The 22395-nt window shown below is 39.8% G+C and overlaps 1 protein-coding gene across 1 annotated transcript in view; it reads left to right on the forward strand.

Annotated features, from left to right (window-relative positions):
• Positions 1–17371, forward strand: part of DDX43 (DEAD-box helicase 43) — a 119212-nt gene extending 101841 nt beyond the window's left edge. Inside the window, exons 14-17 of the mRNA XM_075202619.1 lie at positions 930–1068; positions 1192–1279; positions 5368–5485; positions 17133–17371. Of these exons, the coding sequence (XP_075058720.1) occupies positions 930–1068; positions 1192–1279; positions 5368–5478 (338 nt within the window). The 3' untranslated portion in view covers positions 5479–5485; positions 17133–17371. The remainder of the gene's footprint in view (positions 1–929; positions 1069–1191; positions 1280–5367; positions 5486–17132) is intronic.
• The last annotated feature ends 5024 nt before the right edge of the window (positions 17372–22395 follow it).

Here is a 22395-nt window from a genome sequence, read left to right on the forward strand (position 1 = left end):
ATCTGCAGCTCCCACCTGGTAATCTGCTGTGATTGCCACGCACAAAATCTAAAAGAAGAAAATAATTCTGGGGAAGCGTTGATATTTAGCAAAATTTATAGAAGTAAAGTAACCTGTATTAATATAACCATATAAATACCAGCTAGATAAATATCCTACCACATTGAATAAGAGCTTTCACTATAATAAGTGGAGCTGAGAGCTTAAAAAATCCTATTTGCTCCAAGTATGTATTGTCACTCCATCCATTACTGCAGGCTCCTAGGTAGCCGCATATGTTTCTGCCTTAAATCACTGACCAAATGTCATCGATAATACAGGCTCCACTTGATCCAATAATAATGACTCCTATATGGCCATAATATTGTACAGTGTGTATTCGGAACGGTATCTCATATAGATGATATAGAACTTCTGAGAAAAAGTCAATTAGGACGCCAACAGACATCCAGAGTGAATATGTAGAAATTGGACTTGGCTTTCAACAAAGTCCTTAATAGTCCCGTCCGGGTGCCATTCAATCCGAATAATACACACAGACACAAAATCACCACACCGGTAACAGCTGTAAATCTGCAGACTGATTCCGAAAGTGAGGTCGCATGACGCGTTTCTGCGTGTAATAATGGTTTCATCAGAGCGAAGTAAATTGACAGGGAATAAGCTCCTTATAACAGCAACTTAATGAGAGCTCGTCCAATAGAGAACTCCGCAAATGAAAAAAGGCCAATCTTATGTGGCCAATCAGTTCGTTCCACCAACCTGTTCTTTGACATTTCCAAGTTGGCAGCCAATCAGAAATTTTAAGGCTCCATACAATCAATTAAAAGGTAGAGTACATGTGTTTTTTTCCTTCTCTACTAGTTAACAAAAATAAATCATTATCTTTCTACACATCAAGGTGATAACATCAATGTATTTTCTTCTAGGGAGGGTAAGAATATTAATAGCCACTGATTTAGCATCTCGTGGACTTGATGTGCATGATATTACACATGTTTTCAACTATGATTTTCCACGTAACATTGAAGAATATGTGCACAGAGTTGGTCGCACTGGAAGAGCTGGGTGAGTAGATATTTCAGCTGGAGAAAAGTTGTAGATTTCAACAGTATTTCAAGTAATATTGACACAAATTATCATTTAACTGGATGCTTGGTCTTTTTATAATGTTGTCCTGATTACCTACAGACGCTCAGGTGAATCTGTTACGTTGGTGTCTAGAAAAGACTGGAGAGTTGCAGGAGAACTAATAACTATATTGGAACGGGCAAACCAAGTAAGTTTTAAAATATTTGTTATGCAAGCATCTGATTTTTTGGCGAGCGAGAGATCAAGCCATAAATGTGCAACTTCTGATGCTCTGATAGTGACACTGCACATTCAAAGTTACACTTTCAATCACGAGGAAGCCTTCTAAAGGCCTTTTAAGTTAAGTTTCTGAAGCGTTTCCAGTACCTTACCCACTCTGATTAATTTGGTATCCTCTATGTATCCTCAAGAGTATGTTGGAGGCATCTTATTTTTCACAGCAATTTACTTTGTGTCCTCAGCTTTGTACTGTGGCTACAGAATCTCTTGTTCTTATGTTGCCAACTTCAAGTTTTTGTGTGCTCTTCAATTTTGTACAACCCAATGAAAAGCTCAAGCTTTTTTACCTTGCTATTTTGCCGTTGCTTGTAATGAAGCATGAAGAAATTGTAGTTCCACTGGATCAATGCTTTAACTGATTTTATTCTAATCTTTTCTTTGTATTGAAGTATGGCCCTACAGTCATGGGCAAAAGTTTTGAGCATTACACAAGTATTGGTTTTCATAAAGTTTGCTGCTTCAGTGTTTAGACCTTTTTGTCAAATGTTGCTATGTTATACTGAAGTAAAATTACAAGCATTTCATAAGTGTCAAAGGCTTTTATTGACAATTACATTAAATTTATTCAAAGAGTCAATATTTGCACTGTTGACCCTTCTCATTGAAACCTCTGCAATTCGCCCTGGCATGCTGTCAATCAACTTCTGGGCCACATATTGACTGATGAGCGCCCATTCTTGCCTAATCAGTGCTTTGAGTTTGTCAGAATTTGTGGGTTTTTGTTTGTCCACCCGCCTCTTGAGGATTGGCCACAAGTTCTCAATGGGATTAAGGTCTGGGGAGTTTCCTGGCCATAGACTCAATTTCGAAATTTTGATCCCGAGCCACTTAGTTATCACTTTTACCTTATGGCAAGGTGCTCCATCATGCTGGAAAAGGCATTGTTCGTCACCAAACTGTTCTTGGATTGTTGGGAGAAGTTGCTCTTGGTGGATGTTTTGGTACCATTCTTTATTCATGGCTGTGTTCTTAGGCAGAATTGTGAGTGAGCCCACTCCCTTGGCTGAGAAGCAATCCCACATATAAATGGTCTCAGGATGTTTACTTTACCCCAGTCCTCAGCAGTTCAATCCCTGTACCTGTTGCAGAATATCACTCTGTCCCTGATGTTTTTCCTGGAGAGAAGTGGCTTCTTTGCTGGTCTTCTTGATACCAGGCCATCCTCCAAAAGTCTTTGCTTCACTGTGCATGCAGATGCACTCACACCTGTCTTCTGCCATTCCTGAGCAAGCTCTGCACTGGTGGTACCCCGATCCTGTAGCTGAATCAACTTTAGACTATGCTGGTGCTTGCTGGACGTTATTTGGCACCCTGAAGCCTTCTTCACAATATTGAACCTCTCTCCTTGAAGTTCCATACCATTATCCCTCCTCCACCAAACTTCACAGTTGACATAATGCAGTCAGGCTGGTAACGTTCTCCCGGCATCTGCCAAACCCAGACTTGCCCATCTGACTGTCAAACAGAGAAGCGTAATTCGTCACTCCACAGAATACTTTTCCATTGCTCCACAGTCCAGAGTCTATGTGATTTACACCACTCTTCCGACACTTGGCATTGGTCTTGGTGATGTGCGGCTTGCATGCAGCGCTCGGCCATAGAATCCCATTCTGTTAAGCTCCCAGTGCATAGTTTTTTTTGTGCTTACATTAATGCCAGTGGAAGTTCGTAACTCTTCAACTATGGAATCAGCAGAGCGTTGGTGACTTTTACGCACCATGCACCTTAACAGTCGTTGACCCTGCTCTGTGATTTACGTGGTCTTCCGCTTCGTGGCTGAGTTGCTATTGTTAAATGCTTTCATTTTCTTATGATATCACTTAGTTGATAGTGGAATATCCAGCAGGGATGAAATTTCACGAACAGCCTTATTGCACAGGTGACATCTTATCACAGTACCATGCTTGAAGTCACTGAGCTCTTCAGAATGACCCATTTTGTATCACAAATGTTTGCAAATGGAGACTGCATGGCTAGGTGCTTGAGTTTATATACCTCTGGCAATGGGCCTGATTTTGAAACACCTCAATTCAATATTTAACTGGTGTGGCCAAATACTTTTAGTTCATGTAGTGTATGTATATTAACAATTCTTCAGAAATGGCTGTGTATATCTAATGTATGATATTGAGTGATTTTACGAACTGCATGCATGCTCTGTAGAAGGTGGAAGCTTGAACACAGATACATTCTCATGCCTGTAGAAGAGATTGCTGTTTTTAAATGTGTAGAAAAGGCTACACACTCCCGATCAATTGGATCATATTGCTAATAGTGTAGTAGAGAGCCGAGCTGAATGCCCTCCATGTGGTTATAAGATATGCTACATTGTAAGTTCATCTTATACTTTACTGCTTATCCCACGAACACATCACAATCTGCAGGGGCTTGTTTGGATATTGTTCCACAATAGTATTTAAGCTCATTTTCCCTGGCACCAGAGGTGGTAAGAATATCTCAGTGCTATTTTACACGGGGCTCGGATTGCCACTGAGGGGGGGAGGGGGGGCAAAACCTGGTGCTTATTACTGCCTTCGCAGGGGAAAAAAATAGATGGCACTTCTGTTTGCAGCAATGGAATTATTCTATAATAAGCCCTACATGCAATCAATATGATAGAAGTTGTCTAGGAGGCAAGTCCTTGCATGATTAGATGTTCAGTGGAATTGAAAGAGATGGATTAGAAATAATATGTAGGATATCCAATTCACAGGAGTAAAAGATAATTATTAAAAATTAATGGGAGCTGCCTGAAAAATTATTCTTCTGACCTAAAATGGTGAAATGTTGATATCATCTTTTCGATTCTGCTTTCTGTAATACATGCCCTAAAAGCGGGTTAACTTCTATAGAAAGTATACTATACTTTTCCTTCTATTTGATTAAACTTCCACTTTAAAATATGTAGTAGATAAGAAGGCAGGATATATGCCATGGATTCAGCTGCAGCATTATTCAGACCACTACATAGCCTTGACTTATGTGTCCTTAAGGAATTGACTAGAAAAGCTGGAGAACCATTTAAAGGCTGGGACTGCCAGGAACCAAATCTTGATATCCCTTCCCTTTGTATCCAAAGCAGAAGTACAGTAGTGACTTATCTATTGAATCAGAACATATTGTGACCAGACTGTGTTCACTGAAGTTACTCTTGCTTTCTGAATTGCCAGTGCAGACAGGCAGAATTTGAGGAAAGATTCAAGGTAGAAAAGAGTAAGTGGTCCTTTGACGTGGTAAATAAGAGCAGTGTCTATAGAAAGTTTTGTTCAAGAGCTGGGTAAATCGAAGATGAGTCATTTTCAGACAAATGACAGCAAAAGATTTAAACATAGATTGCCAAGCTCATCAACTTTAGAGTTTCAACTTACAACTTCTCATGATAAGATTTGTTTATTTTTTGCTTTTCTGTTGTTGCTTTACTCCTGCTTGATAAGATTTGTCTAGTGTTTACAGAAGATGAGATTTATTTAGTCAGCAGATCCTTAAGCTTTTCTACAGAACAGTCTTCCGGATCAGGCCCAGGGAAAGAGATATAATTTCCTGGATTCTCAATTGGGGAGTTTAGGCTTGTCCAGGGCACTCTTTGACCACTAGAGGAAATATTCATCAAACTTCTCATTATTACATTTGTCTTTCTGCTAGGCAAGTAAATGAAATTCATTAATGTTTTTTGTTTGTGTATTTTTTGACAACCTTATCAGCCTTGAAGATCAAGTTAATCTCGTGCTGGATGCAGCATTTTTTTTGCCAGAAGTAGTATCAAGGGACCACATTTTACACCACTCTAGAATTTTTATTTGAACAATTGACAGTTGATACCTCCATTAGGAGTTCCTAAAGCACATTTCATATTGGTTTATGCAACATGGATATCTTTTTCTTAAAATGTATTTATTTTTATTCAAAAGAATAAATAAAATTGCATTTATTTTTCCTCTGAGGTAGTCTAGAAATATTACATATACTAGTCATAGTTCTGCACATCATTATTCTTAGGAAGTTCCAGAGGAGCTGATAGAAATGTCTGAGAGGTACGAGGAGTTTAAGAAGAAGAGAGAAAGCGAACGAGACCAGTTTCCCCGTAAAGGACGATGGCGTGACAATTAATGTGCATGTATGACAATTCTTGTTTCTATAACTCTACCAATGCAGTATGTTTTGCTACTGTATAAATGCAGTATGTACAGATTGCCAGTAGTAGTTTTACATGTATATCTAGGTTTTCATGACACTTTGTTTTCTCAATAACTGCTTTATTTCTTTTATATATCCCTTCTCAAATAGAGCATGCAAGTATAGTTTTAAGTGCTATTTAGTTTTCTTGCCCTCTGTCGCCTGAAAGGCCATATGCATTTTAATGCCTTAGCTAGCACTTTTACTTGTATTTCGTAGGTCATTGGAGCAGGAAATGGAGTGGGGATGCTAAATTCGAAACAATGGGTTGTGCTCTCAGACCTAGTTTACATATGATGTACTAGTGTTAAAAACACTAGTAAATGCATGCCTTAAAATCAGTGGGGTGCTTCAGGGGGTGGCAATCGCCCCCACCCCCAACCACACCTGCAGCCGCACACTATATTCTCATCCCAGTTGGCTGAGACAGACAGACAGAGATCCTGCCCAGCTGCTTTGTTTTAAACACAACCAGAGTGGCCGGACATCATTCCCTGCCTGGTCTCTGCCGACAGGAATAAGAATCAAGGGTGTGACACCCCCCCCCCCAAGAAAAGCTAGGTTCCTCTCCTGCTTATAATGCTAGAGGGTGTATGTATTTGTGTATGTATATGTATGTGTATGTGTATATATATATATATATATATATATATATATGTATGTGTGTGTGTATATATATATATATATATATATATATATATATATATATATATATATATATATATATATATTTATATATATATATATATATATATATATATGGGAAAAATGTGCAGTTGGTACATTTTAAAAGGTACACTGACCTTGTGATTTCAAGTGCATTTTGTTTAGTGTGGGGTTATATCCAGTAAGAAGTGTTGTGCTGAGAAAGTGCGATTAAATTCAAGAACTAATCTGAGTACTTACTGAAGGGAATTCGCTTCTCTGTCTGTTTTTTTTCCCCTGGTAGAACTAGTGGGTGTGGTTAAATTGTATTTATTGATACAGCTGATTAGATCAAGCTCTATTTAACAGGAAGTGGTAAGCGATTTCACTGAGCTTATAATTTCAAATGCATGTTGTTTAAATTGTGGAGTTATATCCAGTGAGGAGTTTAATTCAGGAAGGGGTTGAATCTTGTAGGGGGCTAGCAAAGGTAAGTAGTTTCAAGTCTACTGTAAGGTTATAAGGAGTTAAGTTAATCATAATAATATAAGTGGTAGCAGGATTGAGGATCTCACTCAATGCATATCTTGTCATATGCATGCACATTTGGAGCAATTGTTCCATGTTCTATACCTCTATGAGAAATGTGACCAATTAGTCTCTTTGGAAGCCAAGGTAACTGATCTAAGGCAGACCATTGCAACATTGAGGGAGATTGCCAATCTGGAACAGAGTTTACAACTCACCGTTGATGCGTTAGTTGGGCCGGGTGGAGCCGAGACAGAGCAGGTTGCACAGGTAGGCAGCTGGGTTACTGTTACAAGGGGGGGGTAGCAGAGGTAGGAACAGACATGCCAATTCTGAGCTGAGCAATTCCAGTAGATCTGCCATATTAAATGAAGATACTGTGGAAGGTAGTTCAGAATTGCTAGAGTTGCGTAAGTGCTTCCAATAGCAACCAGGGGAACAGTTTCTTCAGCACAGAGCGGACCAAAGTTACTCAGGGACCTATGCAGATTGTGGTGGTAGGGGATTCAATTATTAGGAGGGTAGATAGTGCAATCTGTTGTCAGGGCCGTTCATGCCGAACATAGTTTTGTCTCCCAGGTGCTCGGGCTCGATATATTGCGAATCGGGTGGACAGATTGTTGGGAGGGGCTTGGAATGACCCGGTGGTTTTGAGTAAGGGATAGTGGGGTCCGCGCTTCTTCACCATTGTGTATAGATGCAGCCAATGGGATGTGAGAGGGGGCTCGTCCTACTCCCCGAATAGATAGTAGAATAGTATAGAATTCCTAGGCGCAAGTGTATTGGAAATGAGATAGTAGAAATCAATAGCAAGCCAATTTGATGGCCAGTGTAATAAAAACAATGCATAGGAACAAATGCATGATATTACAAATTAACACAAATGTAGATGGAGGAAATGCAATTGGTGTTGATTGTAAATAGCAAAGACTGAGCCCTGGAAGATATGCTGTAAAAACAATGAAACAGCTGCAGCTGAAAGCTCGTCTTAAACACTAGTTACTCCGTATGAACATAAGTCCAAAATGCACAAATGCCGGATTTCCAAGAGTCTATATATGTCCGGATAAGGGTTGAAATATACCGAGATCACAAAAGCTGAATAAACAGTAGCCCAAATAGAGACTCGCTGTATAAAGTCCAATAGCCAAAACCACCGTGTGTGGTCAGAGTGGAAAGTGAGTTCATACACAGAAGCGGTGGTTGCCAAACAGCGGTACCTGAAAACAGCAGGATTTACTGACCTATTTCCGGAGTAGTCCTGGTCCGGTGTTCAGGTCTCCACGTACTGTGGTACAGTTGTCCTGGGTCCTGTGGTGTAGTGAGGAGTAACTCCCGGCCGGCCGCCCCTCCTCTCTATGCAGATGTGTATCTGCGTCTCCCGATGTTGCCAAGGGCAATGAGCATGCGCAGAGGCGCAAATTCGGCAGAGTCCGTAAAAAATGAAGAAAGAATGCTCATGAGCTGGGTGTTGTTTGAGTAGATGTACCCTACGCGTTTCGCCCACGTGGGGCTTCGTCAGGGATTATAGTTGTGTGATAAAGGGAGAGTGTTCTCAGAGGGCTTTATATGGGAGGTGGCCATAAATTGTCAGTTCCTGATTGGTCCATCCACTGGATTGGCATCTGTATGTGGGCGGTTCCATGGATGCATATTTGGTAGATTAAGATAAAGTCCCGAGAGATATTTTCCTGGGCAACAATGTAAGCAAGGCGAGTCTTGTAACTAGGCGCCCTAATCGCTTAAGTGAGTGCATGTGAACCACTGGAAAATAGAAAAACAATAATAGTAGAAATAATGACAAAGATCACTCAATCTTAATTATAGTTAATGTGCCTCTCTCAAGTAAGAGTTACCTAGAGAGGCTGCCTTGTGATAGAGGCTGTCTTTAGAGTATAACTACAGCGTGGTTATGCCTATTCTGCAAACACACTCTAAGCAGGGGAAATGAAAACTTATGAGATACAGGTTACAGGAAACTGTTGATATCAATATTGAGACCATTTGGTGCCAAGGTCTTTAGATTGAAAATCCACTTGGTCTCAATTTGTGAAATGTGCCTAATGAAATCACCGCCACGCCATAGTTTGTTAACTTTACAGATTCCAATGAATCTCAATAGTGAAGGGTCGTGCTGATGATGTATTGAAAAATGCTCAGAAACACTGTGGGTCAATAGTTGGTTCTTAATATTTCTGATATGCTCTCCTATTCTAGTTGACAATTTACGAATCGTCCTGCCAACATATTGGTGACCACAGGGGCATTCGAGGAGATAGATGACCCCTATAGAATCACAAGTGAGCTTCTCCTTTATGCTGAAACTTTCACCAGTGGTTTTTGATGTGAATGTAACGGTTGGTTTTGTGCTCGAGGCGTTCGTGGTTTTACAAGCCTGTGACCGATGGCAGTGGTAAAAACCTGCTGCCTTTTCGTTCAGCCATGTGGAGTTATTACTTTTATCACCTTGATTTGGCGGGATAGTACTCTGTACTAGACAGTTTTTCAAATTCGCTGCCCGTTTGTAAATAAATTTAGGTTTTGTGCAAAGGGGGAAGGTTATGTTCCAGATATTTAGATAAGGTGGTAATCTCCCACCACTGCTTAACCTCTTGGGTCAGTAAGTGCTCGTACCTAAGGAAGTTTCCACAGAAAGTGTCCCCATCTACTTTAGGTTCTATTATCCTATCTTCTGTAGAGAAAATACCCTCTAATCTAAGAAGTCTATTTTGCCTCTGAGACTGGAGCATAGTAGAGCTATGCTAAATAACAGAACAATAAATGTAAATGGTGAAGTGTGCAGCAGACACCCTAGGACTGTTAGTAAATGGCACAGAGTAAGGGATGATGGGGTCCGCGCTTCTGGTATTTCTGGTCAAGTGGGACATACTACGAGCCGGTTCGCAGGACTGCTATGGGCGCGAAGTTTGCGCCCAGTTACGCGAACCTGTTCGTGGCCCACTGGGAGAATACCACGATATGGGATCACAATCCGTACGGGGAATACATCATCGATTGGTACCGCTACATCGATGATGTGTTCTGTGCATTGGCAGGTACTAAAGAGCAGTTGTCTTCATTTATTGAGTACATTAACGATAACAATCTCAACATGAGCTTCACCAGCCAAGTTAGTACGGAAAAGGTCGAATTTTTAGACCTAGAAATATTTGTTCAGGAAGGACGCCTTGCTACTAAAACACACTTTAAGCAGGATTACACCAATTCCTTCATACCAACCTCTAACAGCCACCACAAAAATTGGCTGGCAAACATACCAATTTACTCGCCTTAGGTGTAACTGTTCTGACATTATTGATTATGATGAACAGGCATATACTCTAAAAGAAAGGTTTCGGGGAAAAAATTATGATACCAAAATCATTGAGGAAGCCTGTCTCCAACTCAGAGAAACTGATAGGGAACTATTGCTCACTCAGGACAGGCACGATAAAAACAGTGCCGATCAGGAGATGTCAACACTTTCCTTTGTGACCCAATACAATAGGGATCATAAGAGTGTTGAAAAAATCATTAACAAGCACTGGCACATTTTGATGGGAGATAAAGATCTGGCAAAGATCCTCCCCACAAAACCTAAATTTATTTACAAACAGGCAGCGAATTTGAAAAACTGTCTAGTACAGAGTACTATCCCGCCAAATCAAGGTGATAAAAGTAATAACTCCACATGGCTGAACGAAAAGGCAGCAGGTTTTTACCACTGCCATCGGTCACAGGCTTGTAAAACCACGAACGCCTCGAGCACAAAACCAACCGTTGCATTCACATCAAAAACCACTGGTGAAAGTTTCAGCATAAAGGAGAAGCTCACTTGTGATTCTATAGGGGTCATCTATCTCCTCGAATGCCCCTGTGGTCACCAATATGTTGGCAGGACGATTCGTAAATTGTCAACTAGAATAGGAGAGCATATCAGAAATATTAAGAACCAACTATTGACCCACAGTGTTTCTGAGCATTTTTCAATACATCATCAGCACGACCCTTCACTATTGAGATTCATTGGAATCTGTAAAGTTAACAAACTATGGCGTGGCGGTGATTTCATTAGGCACATTTCACAAATTGAGACCAAGTGGATTTTCAATCTAAAGACCTTGGCACCAAATGGTCTCAATATTGATATTGATATCAACAGTTTCCTGTAACCTGTATCTCATAAGTTTTCATTTCCCCTGCTTAGAGTGTGTTTGCAGAATAGGCATAACCACGCTGTAGTTATACTCTAAAGACAGCCTCTGTCACAAGGCAGCCTCTCTAGGTAACTCTTACTTGAGAGAGGCACATTAACTATAATTAAGATTGAGTGATCTTTGTCATCAGTATTTCTACTATTATTGTTTTTCTATTTTCCAGTGGTTCACATGCACTCACTTAAGCGATTAGGGCGCCTAGTTACAAGACTCGCCTTGCTTACATTGTTGCCCAGGAAAATATCTCTCGGGACTTTATATTAATCTACCAAATATGCATCCATGGAACCGCCCACATACAGATGCCAATCCAGTGGTTTGACAAATCAGGAACTGACAATTTATGGCCACCTCTCGTATAAAGCCCTCTGAGAACACTCTCCCTTTATCACCCAACTATAATCCCTGACGAAGCCCCACGTGGGCGAAACGCGTAGGGTTCATCTACTCAAACAACACCCAGCTCATGAGCATTCTTTCTTCATTTTTTACGGACTCTGCCGAATTTGCACCTCTGCGCATGCTCATTGCCCTTGGCAACATCGGGAGACGCAGATACACATCTGCATAGAGAGGAGCTACGGCCGGCCGGGAGTTACTCCTCACTAGACCACAGGACCCAGGACAACTGTACCGCAGCACGTGAAGACCTGAACACCGGACCATTACTACTCCGGAAATACACTCCGGAAATAGGTCAGTAAATCCTGCTGTTTTCAGGTACCGCTGTTTGGCAACCACCGCTTCTGTGTATGAACTCACTTTCCACTCTGACCACACACGGCGGTTTTGGCTATTGGACTTTATACAGCGTGTCTCTATTTGGGCTACTGTTTATTCAGCTTTTGTGATCTCAGTATATTTCAACCCTTATCCGGACATATATAGACTCTTGGGAATCCGGCATTTGTGCATTTTGGACTTATGTTCATACGGAGTTACTAGTGTTTAAGACGAGCTTTCAGCTGCAGCTGTTTCATTGTTTTTACAGCATATCTTCCAGGGCTCAGTCTTTGCTATATACAATCAACACCAATTGCATTTCCTCCATCTACATTTGTGTTAATTTATAATATCATGCATTTGTTCCTATGCATTGTTTTTATTACACTGGCCATCAAATTGGCTTGCTATTGATTTCTACTATCTCATTTCCAATACACTTGCGCCTGGGAATTCTATACTATTCTACCCGGTGGTTTTGGTGCATGTTGGCACCAATAACTGCGTTAGAGGAAGATGGGGTGTCCTAAAGAATGATTTCCAGGACCTGGGTCACAAACTTAGGTCATTGACATCCATGGTAGTTTGTGCCACACGCTAGTTCAGGGAGGCAGCAGGAGATTAGGGAGGTTAATGCGTGGCTATGAGACTGGTGTTGGAAGGAAGGTTCTGGATTTGTAGAGCACTGGGCTGATTTCTCGGTCAGTTGCCATCTTTATTGTCGAGACGGATTGCACCTGAATGAGGAGGAGGGTGTTTAGAAGGTTGGAGGAGATTTTAACTTAGTTTTTTTTTGGGGGGGGGGCAAGAATGTATTTACGGAATAGTCATTGAGAGTAGTAAAGGGGAATTTAACAAGATTCAAGGGGGTGGAGAAGAAGGGAAAAGGAAAGGGTAGCGTAGCTGTTCAGGAGAGCCCCTTGTTAAAGCTAATAAGAAAAACAGTGATATCAAAGCAAAAGGAAAGAACTGGGCTTAGTCTATGCTTGTAAATGCAAGAAGCTACACTGGTAAAATGGGGGAGTTAGAACTAGTAGCAATGCACGAGTAATATGATGATATAGATATTACTGAGACATGGTGGGAAGTTAAACATGACTGGACAGGGAAAATAAGAGGGGAATTGGAGTATGTCTTTATATTTAGCAAGTGTTGAAACCAAGTATACAGGAAGTTATTTACAAGAGTATTGGTGATAATATAGAGGCATTGTGGGTGGAAATTAATATCCAGTAGAGGAAAAAGTTCAGAGAAGTCGCTGATGGGACATGCTATAAACCGCCAAATATTAGTGTGGTTGAGGAAGCCCAACTTCTACAGCAAATTGAAAAGGCTACACAACTAGTTCAAGTTATAATTTTGGGGGATTTTAATTATCCAGACATTGTGATACAGCTAAAGGCAACAGGTTTCTGAGCACACAGAAGATCAATATATGTCCCAAATAGTAAAAGAACCAACTAGAAACTGGCGTCTACTGGACGTAGTAATAACAAATAGTGTAGACATAATATCAAATATTCAAGTAAGGGAGCGCTTGGGAAACAGTGATCATAATATGGTCTCATTTGAAATTAGTTTCCAGAAGCAACAGTATAAGGGTTCAACTAGAACTTTACACTTTAGAAAGACACATTTTAATATGCTAAAGGAGTCTATAAAGTGCATAGACTCGGACACAGTTTTCAAAGGAAAATATAAAGAAGAAAAGTGGATTGTCATTAAAGTGTTGAAAACATACACATACAAGTTCATTCCTATGGGAAACAAATGTGAAAGAATCAAGTCTAAATCAATGTGGCTAAAATGGTAAGGCAGAAATGGAAAGGAAGAAACGTGCATTTAAATTGTGTAAGTCTGAAGAGACTGAGGAGTCCTTCTGTATCTACAAGGAATGTAATGAATCGTGCAAAAAGGAAATTAGATTGGCTAAATTAGAAAATGAAAAACAAGTTGCAAAAGAAAGTAAGACCAACTCTAAAAAGTTTAAGTATATAAATTGCAAAAATATTAAAAAAGATAATTTAGGACCCCTAAGTAGGGAGATGGGTGGATTTATTACTAATAATAAGGAAAAAGCAGTTACACTTTCTTTCTTCATATTTACTATAGAGAGGAACAAATTGTAGGAATAATACTTAAAAATGGAAATGCAACCATACCATTAATTAATACTTGGCCGACAAAAGTTTTCCAAAGACGAATGAATAAAATGAAGATTAAGCTCCAGGTCCAGATGGCATACACTCAATGGTTTTTATGAAACTGAACTCAGCAATAGCTAGACCGCTATTCATAATTTTCATAAATTCAATTTCATCTGGCTCAGTACCAAGGAATTGGCGAATAGCAGATGTGGTGCAGTTATTTAAGAAGGGAATGAGATCACAATCAGGGAATTATATACTTGTAAGCCTGACATCAATAGTGGGGAAAACTGGAAGGTAAATAAGGGATAGTATTCAAGATTAATTGGTATGCAATAAGATTATTAGTGGGAATTCAGCATGGATTTGTGAGGTGATATCAACCTAACTTCCTTGTAGAAACTAATTAGATTAGTGGGAACTTAGACCATGGTAGTACAGTAGAAGTGGTCTACTTAAATTTCGCAAAGGCCTTTGATACAGTGCCACACAAGATGTTAGTTTACCAAATAAGTGAACCGGGTCTAGGAAATAACATTTGTACTTGGGTTGAAAACTTGTTGGAGAAAAGAGAACATAGTTGTGATGAATGGAACATTTTCTAATTGGTTAAAAGTTTTAAGTGGTGCTCAAGGTTTCATGTGGCCCAAGCATGGAACTCAAGGTTCCATGCTTGGGCCACTACTGTTTAATATATTAATGACCTTGGTGATGGTTTAGAGAGCAAAGTTTCCATTTTTGCAGATGACGCCAAACTTTGCAAGATAATAAGATCAGAGCAAGATGTAGTTTCTCTGCAGAGGGACTTGAATAAACTGGAAGATTGGGTGGCCAAATGGAAGATAAAGTTTAAAATGGATAAATGTAAGGTTATGCACTTGGGGATCAAAAACAAGCATGCAATCTATAAATTAAATAAGCTTAAATTTAGGATAATCTATAATGAAAAATTATTTGGGATTGCTCATAGACAGACTTGGCTCAATGTCAAGCAGCAGCTGCAAGGGCTTATAAAGAATTGGCAGACATAAAAAGGGGCATAGATGTAAGGGAAGACGGTGTAATTTTGCCACTATATAAATCATTACTAAGGCCTCATCTTGAATGCAGAGTACAGTTCTGGGTACCACTCTATAAAAAAGACATTTTACAACCAGAAAAGGTTCAGAGAAGGGTAACAAAATTGATAAAAAGTATAAAGTTAAATTATGAGAAAAGGTTAGTTGCTTTAGGCATGTTTACTTTAGAAAAGAGGCGTCTAAGAGGGGATATGATTACTGTGTACAAATACATTATGGGTCAATATAGAGAATTTTCATGGTAACTTTTTACCCCAAGGACTGTACACAGGACACACGGTCACCCCCTAAGGTTAGAGGAGAGGAAGTTTTACAACCAGCAATGAAATTAGCTCTTTACAGTACAGGCAGTCAAGATATGGAATTCACTGCCAGGGAAATTCGTGATGGCAGATTCAATTGATATGTTTAAGAAAGACAAATTTGTAGCAGAAAAGGAATCGAATGTTACAACCGTTAATTAAAATGAAGGATAGTAGTGGATCCAGGGAGAAATAGGACTGAAATATTGGGTCAGGAGGAATTTTACCCGATTTGAAACCGATTGGCGGTTGCTTCATCTGGATCAATTTCAAATATAAGATGGGGATCACAGGAGATCCAAATAACTGAACTTGATGGACTGGTGTCTCTCTTCAACCTCATCAACTGTTACTATGTGGAAAAATGCCCCTTTGTGTTCTTTTCTCTTAAAAAGTAAAGTATGCGTAATGTTACAGAAGTACAATCTCTCCCAAAATAAGTTATACAACAGCTAGTCCTCATTTGGTAATATTTCACAAGTATGCTGTCCATGTGCAATATAGGTAGCGATATCTGCAAACTGGCTACATGTGTGTCCCCATAACTATTACATTGCTGGAGAATTTTATCAAAATGGATCCAAATCATTTTAGTCCATTAGTGTACGTTCAGTCGGCAGATGACGGCTACTCAACTGTTGGTGTGGTCATCTGCCGGCTGCACTAATAGGTCCCTATGTGATACAGCTGTGGCTGTGTGTGGACCATTCGGAAACAGAAATTGATGCTAATGTTAAGTGACAAGATTGCCCCCTGTGTAGCCACTTTTTATCTGGATGTGATTACCTAGAATTTGACAAGGTTATGAACTAATTATTGGTAGTACAACTAGATGTTTTGAAGCACAAGTAAATAACAAGTCATTGAGACGAAGTATCACAATTTTTTTTACTGTATGGATACAAAATAAATTTAATAATCATTTGTGGTTTCAATACCAGTATGGACCATAATGGGCTGAAATGCATTTTAACATGGGAATTAAGGACTCTTCATTGTGTTTATGATTTTGTGGGTAATTGCGTGCATTTTCCGCAAAGATTCCAGTAAGAACAGTTGGATAAATCAGTGGCACTTCTTGTTAAGTTGGTGTAATGGCGCACAATTGAGTTTAGTTTTGCACCAATGTAACAAATACATATTTTGCTGGATGGGATTATTGTTTTGTACAATCAATTTTTATTGAAGAAAATGGTACAGCGTAGGTATAGGACAAGAAAAACAGGGTATTGCAGGAGCTCTGCAGACAACTCCCCTCACAAAAGCGGGTGGGATTATTTAAATGAGCTGGCAGGAGGAGGGTGTCGGAGCATATTTAGTAAGGCATTCTGCAGTTTGTTTAGGTGCACATGAGTTTCCTGCCTGCGAAAGTACTTGAATTCTCAGTTTTGTTAGAGGTTATAAAACACCAACCTTGTCCCTCTACTTTTAATGAGACGCATTTTGCACCTTTCAGTTTCACTTTTATGGAAAATGCATTTCTATATACACTTTAAGCTATTTCTGATATGCACCCAAATGTGGCACATGTAATAAATACAGTCCTGATGTCCCCAAATCTTTTCACTGACTCTCCATTTGTTACTGGCCCTTTGCCAACCTCTCTGCTTTGCTCTGTCACTATCACCACAGACACTCTAATGACTTGTTTCATGAGGGATCTTACACTTATATTTTTACTGAATTAACTTGGGCTTGGTTAGTTGATATCAAACATGTCGTTTACATCAACTAAGTCCATGTTAATTCAATAAAAATAAAAGTGGAAAATCATGATTAAAATGTCTAATGAAGTGGATTATATTGACTTGTGTACGTGCCTGTTACGACCCCCATTGGTTAAATTCTGCTGCTGGGGAAAAAATTAAACTCAAAATAGACATGATCTTTTATAATCGATAATACAAATTCACCAACTTTTTTTTCTTTTTTCTTTATTTTCTACAGTGTCTGCGAAAGGTGTCACATATTTGTCTAAAAATAATTTGTTAAATGAAAAATATCCTGTTAGATGGCTGAATAACTTCACATAAAACTTCAAGATGGCCTGTCGTGGTTGTAGTAGAATTGATGCTAATTATAGGCATCTAGTACAGAGTTCTAAACTGTGTGTTTTACAATTTCTTAACATGTCATTGTTGTATGAAAATCTGTGCTAATAAAGTTTCAGTTATAAGATTGTATAAGAGTTAAGTCTGTATAATTTTAAAATACTGCAATGTTAATGTGTTTTTTTTTTTGTACAAACAGATTTGTTTTTAAATAGTGTCTTGAAAACTCAAATTCAATTTTAATGCCAATATGAGTTGTTAAGCAGAAGTTACCATTAGGGGCAGTGCTCCAGCTAAAGCACTGCCCTTTTTTTATACCTTAAGATACTTTATACACTCTCATATCTCTTTAGAGTCAGGTTTCTTAGTTCTTTAGCTAGTTTAAGTGATGGTTTCATTCTTGAATTTTTTTCATTGAGGTTGGTTGCTATCTGTTCTCCTTATGTAAATTGTAACCTAGAGTTCTGTCTTTTTGAACTTAGTAGACTTTAGTATGTATCTTTACTTAGTGCTTATTGCTTAATATAAAATATTATACATAGTATTATAACATTTATCAAGCATATTATACCAACTACTAGTGTCCCTTCCATCACACTGCACTAGTCCCTTCTGTGTGCCCAATTATGTTATTGCAGCTCCTCTTGATCCCCATTTGACCTCTGCAATGTGTTTGAGAGGAACCATTGACTTCTAATGCACAACCTTAAAACTTGGTGTACTATTACAGCTAAGACTAATTACACCCTACAGTGTTTTCAGCAGATTATTGGGCCAATTAGACTATAAACAACTGGACCGATATCACATTGGTTTGTACCATGGAACGATGAACAATTATGGTTCCAAAGCACACAAAATCGTTGATCAAGTTTTTCAAACTGAACTGAAAAATGTTGTTACATTTCTGCAGTGTATATGCACTCTGCAGAATTGGAACAATAATTTAGCAGCATTGGACTCGTGTTGACAGTAAGCGCTACTGCCAGTGGTCTGGAGGTTTTCTACTGAGGAAAGCGGAGATTGACAGCGTCACCCTCCACTCAGAGCGAGGTCCCTCTATCCCTTCTATTATAATGTAATACGGGGTGATACAGGCAGATAAGGATGAATGTGTTTCTCCAGAAAGAGGGAGGGCTGTCTCTCTTAATTGTAGCTGCGGGAATCTGATTCACACACAGGCTCCATACCCCTCTCCACCCATGGGGGAACAGACAGCATGTACGGCTCAGTGTGGGAGATCAGGAGGAGTTCAATAATTTACAATAGACCATTGCATTTAATAACACATTCTGTATCCAGTGACCCATCTCGGGCTGGCACTGCCCGTGAAGCAGTCGCCTGGTGATTAAAGCCTGTGGAGGCCCTGCCTTGCGTTGTTTCAGCCTGTATCTCGCCCACAGCTGGGGAGATGTGGCAGTGACATGGCTGAGAATATGCTAGTGCCGCACCTACACAGAAGGAGGAGAAGAATGCTGCCCGCACACCCAGGTCTCATCACATCAGTGCCAGGCCCGGGCTACTCCCACTGCACGGTCAGGGGGCCCCTGGGCACTTTGAACACGGGCTCTGCAGGGTCATATCACTCCCTCTGAGGAACCCTCAATTACAGACACTTGCAGGATAGAGACCTACCTGTCTAACCGCCCTGCCACTCTTATCTCCTCTATTTCCTAGACAACGTATCAGGCTGGCAATGGCTAGTGTGCAGCCTGTTTTACAGATCAGCTTGTGGAATAGGATAAAGGAAGCTCTTTATCCTATTCCACATATTCTTCAGTATACCCAGTGACTAGTGGCTTACTGATGACATTGTGCTGACATTTATCACCTGTATATTTGCAGAATAGAGTAAATTATATAATTGGAGATTGATGAGTTTATCCCCAGGGGACACATTTCTGAATGGAGGGGAGTTGATTTCTTGCTGCTGCTATCAAACAACTCCACAACTAAAATATAAATACATTAGACACACTGTACACAAGGATTCTCATTCATGACAGGAGCTGCTGTCATCCATTCACCTGATGGATATGACAGATGAAGAGCATAGATCCTTAGCACACAAAGATTAGTGTTAATTTTGTCAACAGCCAATTAACCTAACAGTGTGTTTTTGAAGCAGTGGAGGAAACCGGAGCACCAGGAGGAAACCCACACAAATCCAGCGAGAACATACAAACTCCACACAGATGCATATCCTGTCTGCTTGGCATCACATAACTATGAGAACATCTGTGTGACATTGGTTAATTTCGTGTGTCTAAAGTACGGTGGCCGAGACAAAAACATTCTGCAAGGGAGATGCCTCATTTCTGAATAGATGATGCCAGCTGTCCTACCTGCTGGTATGGATTGTTTTCCTGGTGTAGGGTCTCAGAGCATTGACCCACTCTGATCTGTTACCTCTGATCTAAGGTGAAGAAAAGGTTAAGTGCCACTTAATTGTACACTACCACTGGAAAAATGTATTTTGATAGTTCTTGTTTAAAGCGAATTGGGTGTTCCTAACCCTAAACAATGAGCTCCTATTTTTGGGTACTATTACAGCTTTATCCCCTATGGGGAATCCAATTGCGAGGTTGTGTTGGTTGACATGATGAAGTGGCATCTGTAACTTGTTCAGCTTTGACTTAACCTGAACCCGTGCTAAATAAAGGCCATGAAGTCCATCAAATGTCTTAAACGTCATAAAAAAAGCAATTTGTTACATAAATTATGTACAAAAATATGGATTCATGTGCAAAAACAAGGTTTCATTAAGATTTTTATAAAAGGATATTAGGTGGCACAGGCATAAATTACATGATGGGTGTATAGTAATCCTGCTACTTTATTTTTCTATTACAAGGACCCTGTTTATGAATCTGGTAAAAAATCAAGCAGTCTTGCAGAGTGCACATGTAAATCTGGACACGCATGAGTTCCCATGCTCCATGACTGCACTGTAATTAATCAACATTAGAGATGCTCAGGCTCGGTTCCCCAAGAACCAAACACACTCGAACTTAGCAGATCCGAGCCGAGCCGGCTCTTTACTTTTGCGCGCCCTTGTAATTGAAAACGAGGCAAAACGTCATTGGATCTCGCGGATTTTGGATTGTATAAGTACCGCCCTCTGCGGCAATCCAGCGCCATTTCACAGAGGGACACAAAAGGGGTAGCACAGTTATTGGCAGCATCTTAGGTAGAAAAGAAAGAGGAGGGGTAGCAATGTTCTTCAAAGTTTCCAGTGGCATTCAAGAGGGCTCCATTGCTAATTGTCATTGCTGAAATAGAAATAATAGGGCTGGCAGGCTGGGGGCTAGATTTACTAAACTGCAGGTTTGAAAAAGTGGAGATGTTGCCTATATTATCCTAGTAATTGGCTTATGTGTCAGATGTGTTCCTACTGTGTGGAATGATCGTACTGTACCTCATGTCCTCCCCGATGACGTGTACTATGTTTGTGGGAGAGGCTTATTCCTGGTTAACTCCGAGTTTCAAGGGTTTGTGCTTTTTAGGTAAACTGGTTCCCGAGGTCATGACCATTATACATGATGAACTGGTTGATATTCATAAGACTACATCACCTCCATACATACACACACAGTATGAACATTGTGGCAAAAGCAACATGATTCCTTATGAAGAACCCATAGCTACAAAATTGATTAGTGAAACCACTGGTTTTCAAGTTATGGTTGCTTTAGATACCACCAGGATCGCTCGGGGAATTTAAAATTTTAGGTATATACAGGACTTGGCTAAATTGATAAACAATATCACTGAGATGTATGATGACACTTTCAGGTATACGGGTAGAGGGCTACATGCTTATTAAAAGGAGTTGGTGCAACATAGACTGGTGTTGAATTTTATAACGGCTATTACTGGTGAATATTGTGTGACTTTGGCCACCCAGTTCGGTGTCAAATGTTGCACGTACATCACCAATAATACTGATGACCCCAAGGAAGTCATAAACCGGAAAATGGATGAAATTCTGCAACTAAAATGGGAATTTCGGAGGAACCATAATTCTTCATTATATGAGATTGGAGAAAAGGTGGCAGGATGGTTCTCATGGTTGAATCCTGTAAAATGGTTCTCTGGTTTAGGAGAGTGAGTACAGAAAATGGTTGCTAGCATAGGTAAGCTCCTTATCCTTATACTTGGTGTTATCTTATTAATTGACTTATGTGTCAGTTGTGTTCCTACTGTGTGGAAAGCAGTCTACTGGGGTAAACACTGAAAATGAGACTGTAATGGTGGTGAGGGATACGGAAATCATGGTCTGTGAAGAATTGAATTACAATCCTGACATCGAGAACATGATTAGGTGATATTTTCTTACATTATCAAAGGGTGGAGCTGTCCAAGTCAGATAATTGGATATAGTCATTTTCAATTAATATCTAAAAACTTGATTGTCTTTGAAGTTATGTGAATAGCATCTACGGCGTGGAGGAGCGTAACTAACTGCAACACGTGGCAAACACTTATACACGCATTTGTACGCACACATACACTTGTAATTAGCTCATATTAAATGTAGTTGCAACACATAGTTATTTATGTCGAAATTTAGCAGTGTTTATGGTTGATATTATAAAGCTATATACATGTTGGTGAGATCTAAGGTTCAGGTCACAGGAAACATCGCCAAACAGATCGCACCTTGTGTATGGTAGTTATAGATTGTAGGGAATAAATTTTTAGAATGATATTGTCTGCGTAGCGCAACTAGACTAGTTTAAACCAGTTCTTGGCTGGAAGATTGGAATGCATCTCCAGGAGAGCTGACCCCCACCCTTGGATATTATCATTTGAACTGACCAATGACCTGCATTGCACTGAAGCCTGAACCTGTGGATGCAAGCCACATCATCTGTATTGTTTTCACTGTATCACTAACTGTATATAAGTGGGGGCTCTGGGACCAGTGTTCAGTCTACTTGACCACAGCCTTGAGATCTGAATGACTGTACACTGTATCTAGAGCACCTGCTAAAAATAACGGCTGTACTTATTTTATTCTGACCTGTTCTGCTACTTTTGGCTATTAAATCGCATTGTGCTTTGGAACCACATAACTGATAGTGGACAATCGTTATTGGATAGCAACTAGACGTGCATAACACAACTTAAAGGATCTGCTGCTAACATCTTGGTGC

The sequence above is a fragment of the Mixophyes fleayi genome, chromosome 3, assembly GCF_038048845.1.
Source record: "Mixophyes fleayi isolate aMixFle1 chromosome 3, aMixFle1.hap1, whole genome shotgun sequence".
In the NCBI taxonomy this organism is placed as follows: domain Eukaryota; kingdom Metazoa; phylum Chordata; class Amphibia; order Anura; family Limnodynastidae; genus Mixophyes; species Mixophyes fleayi.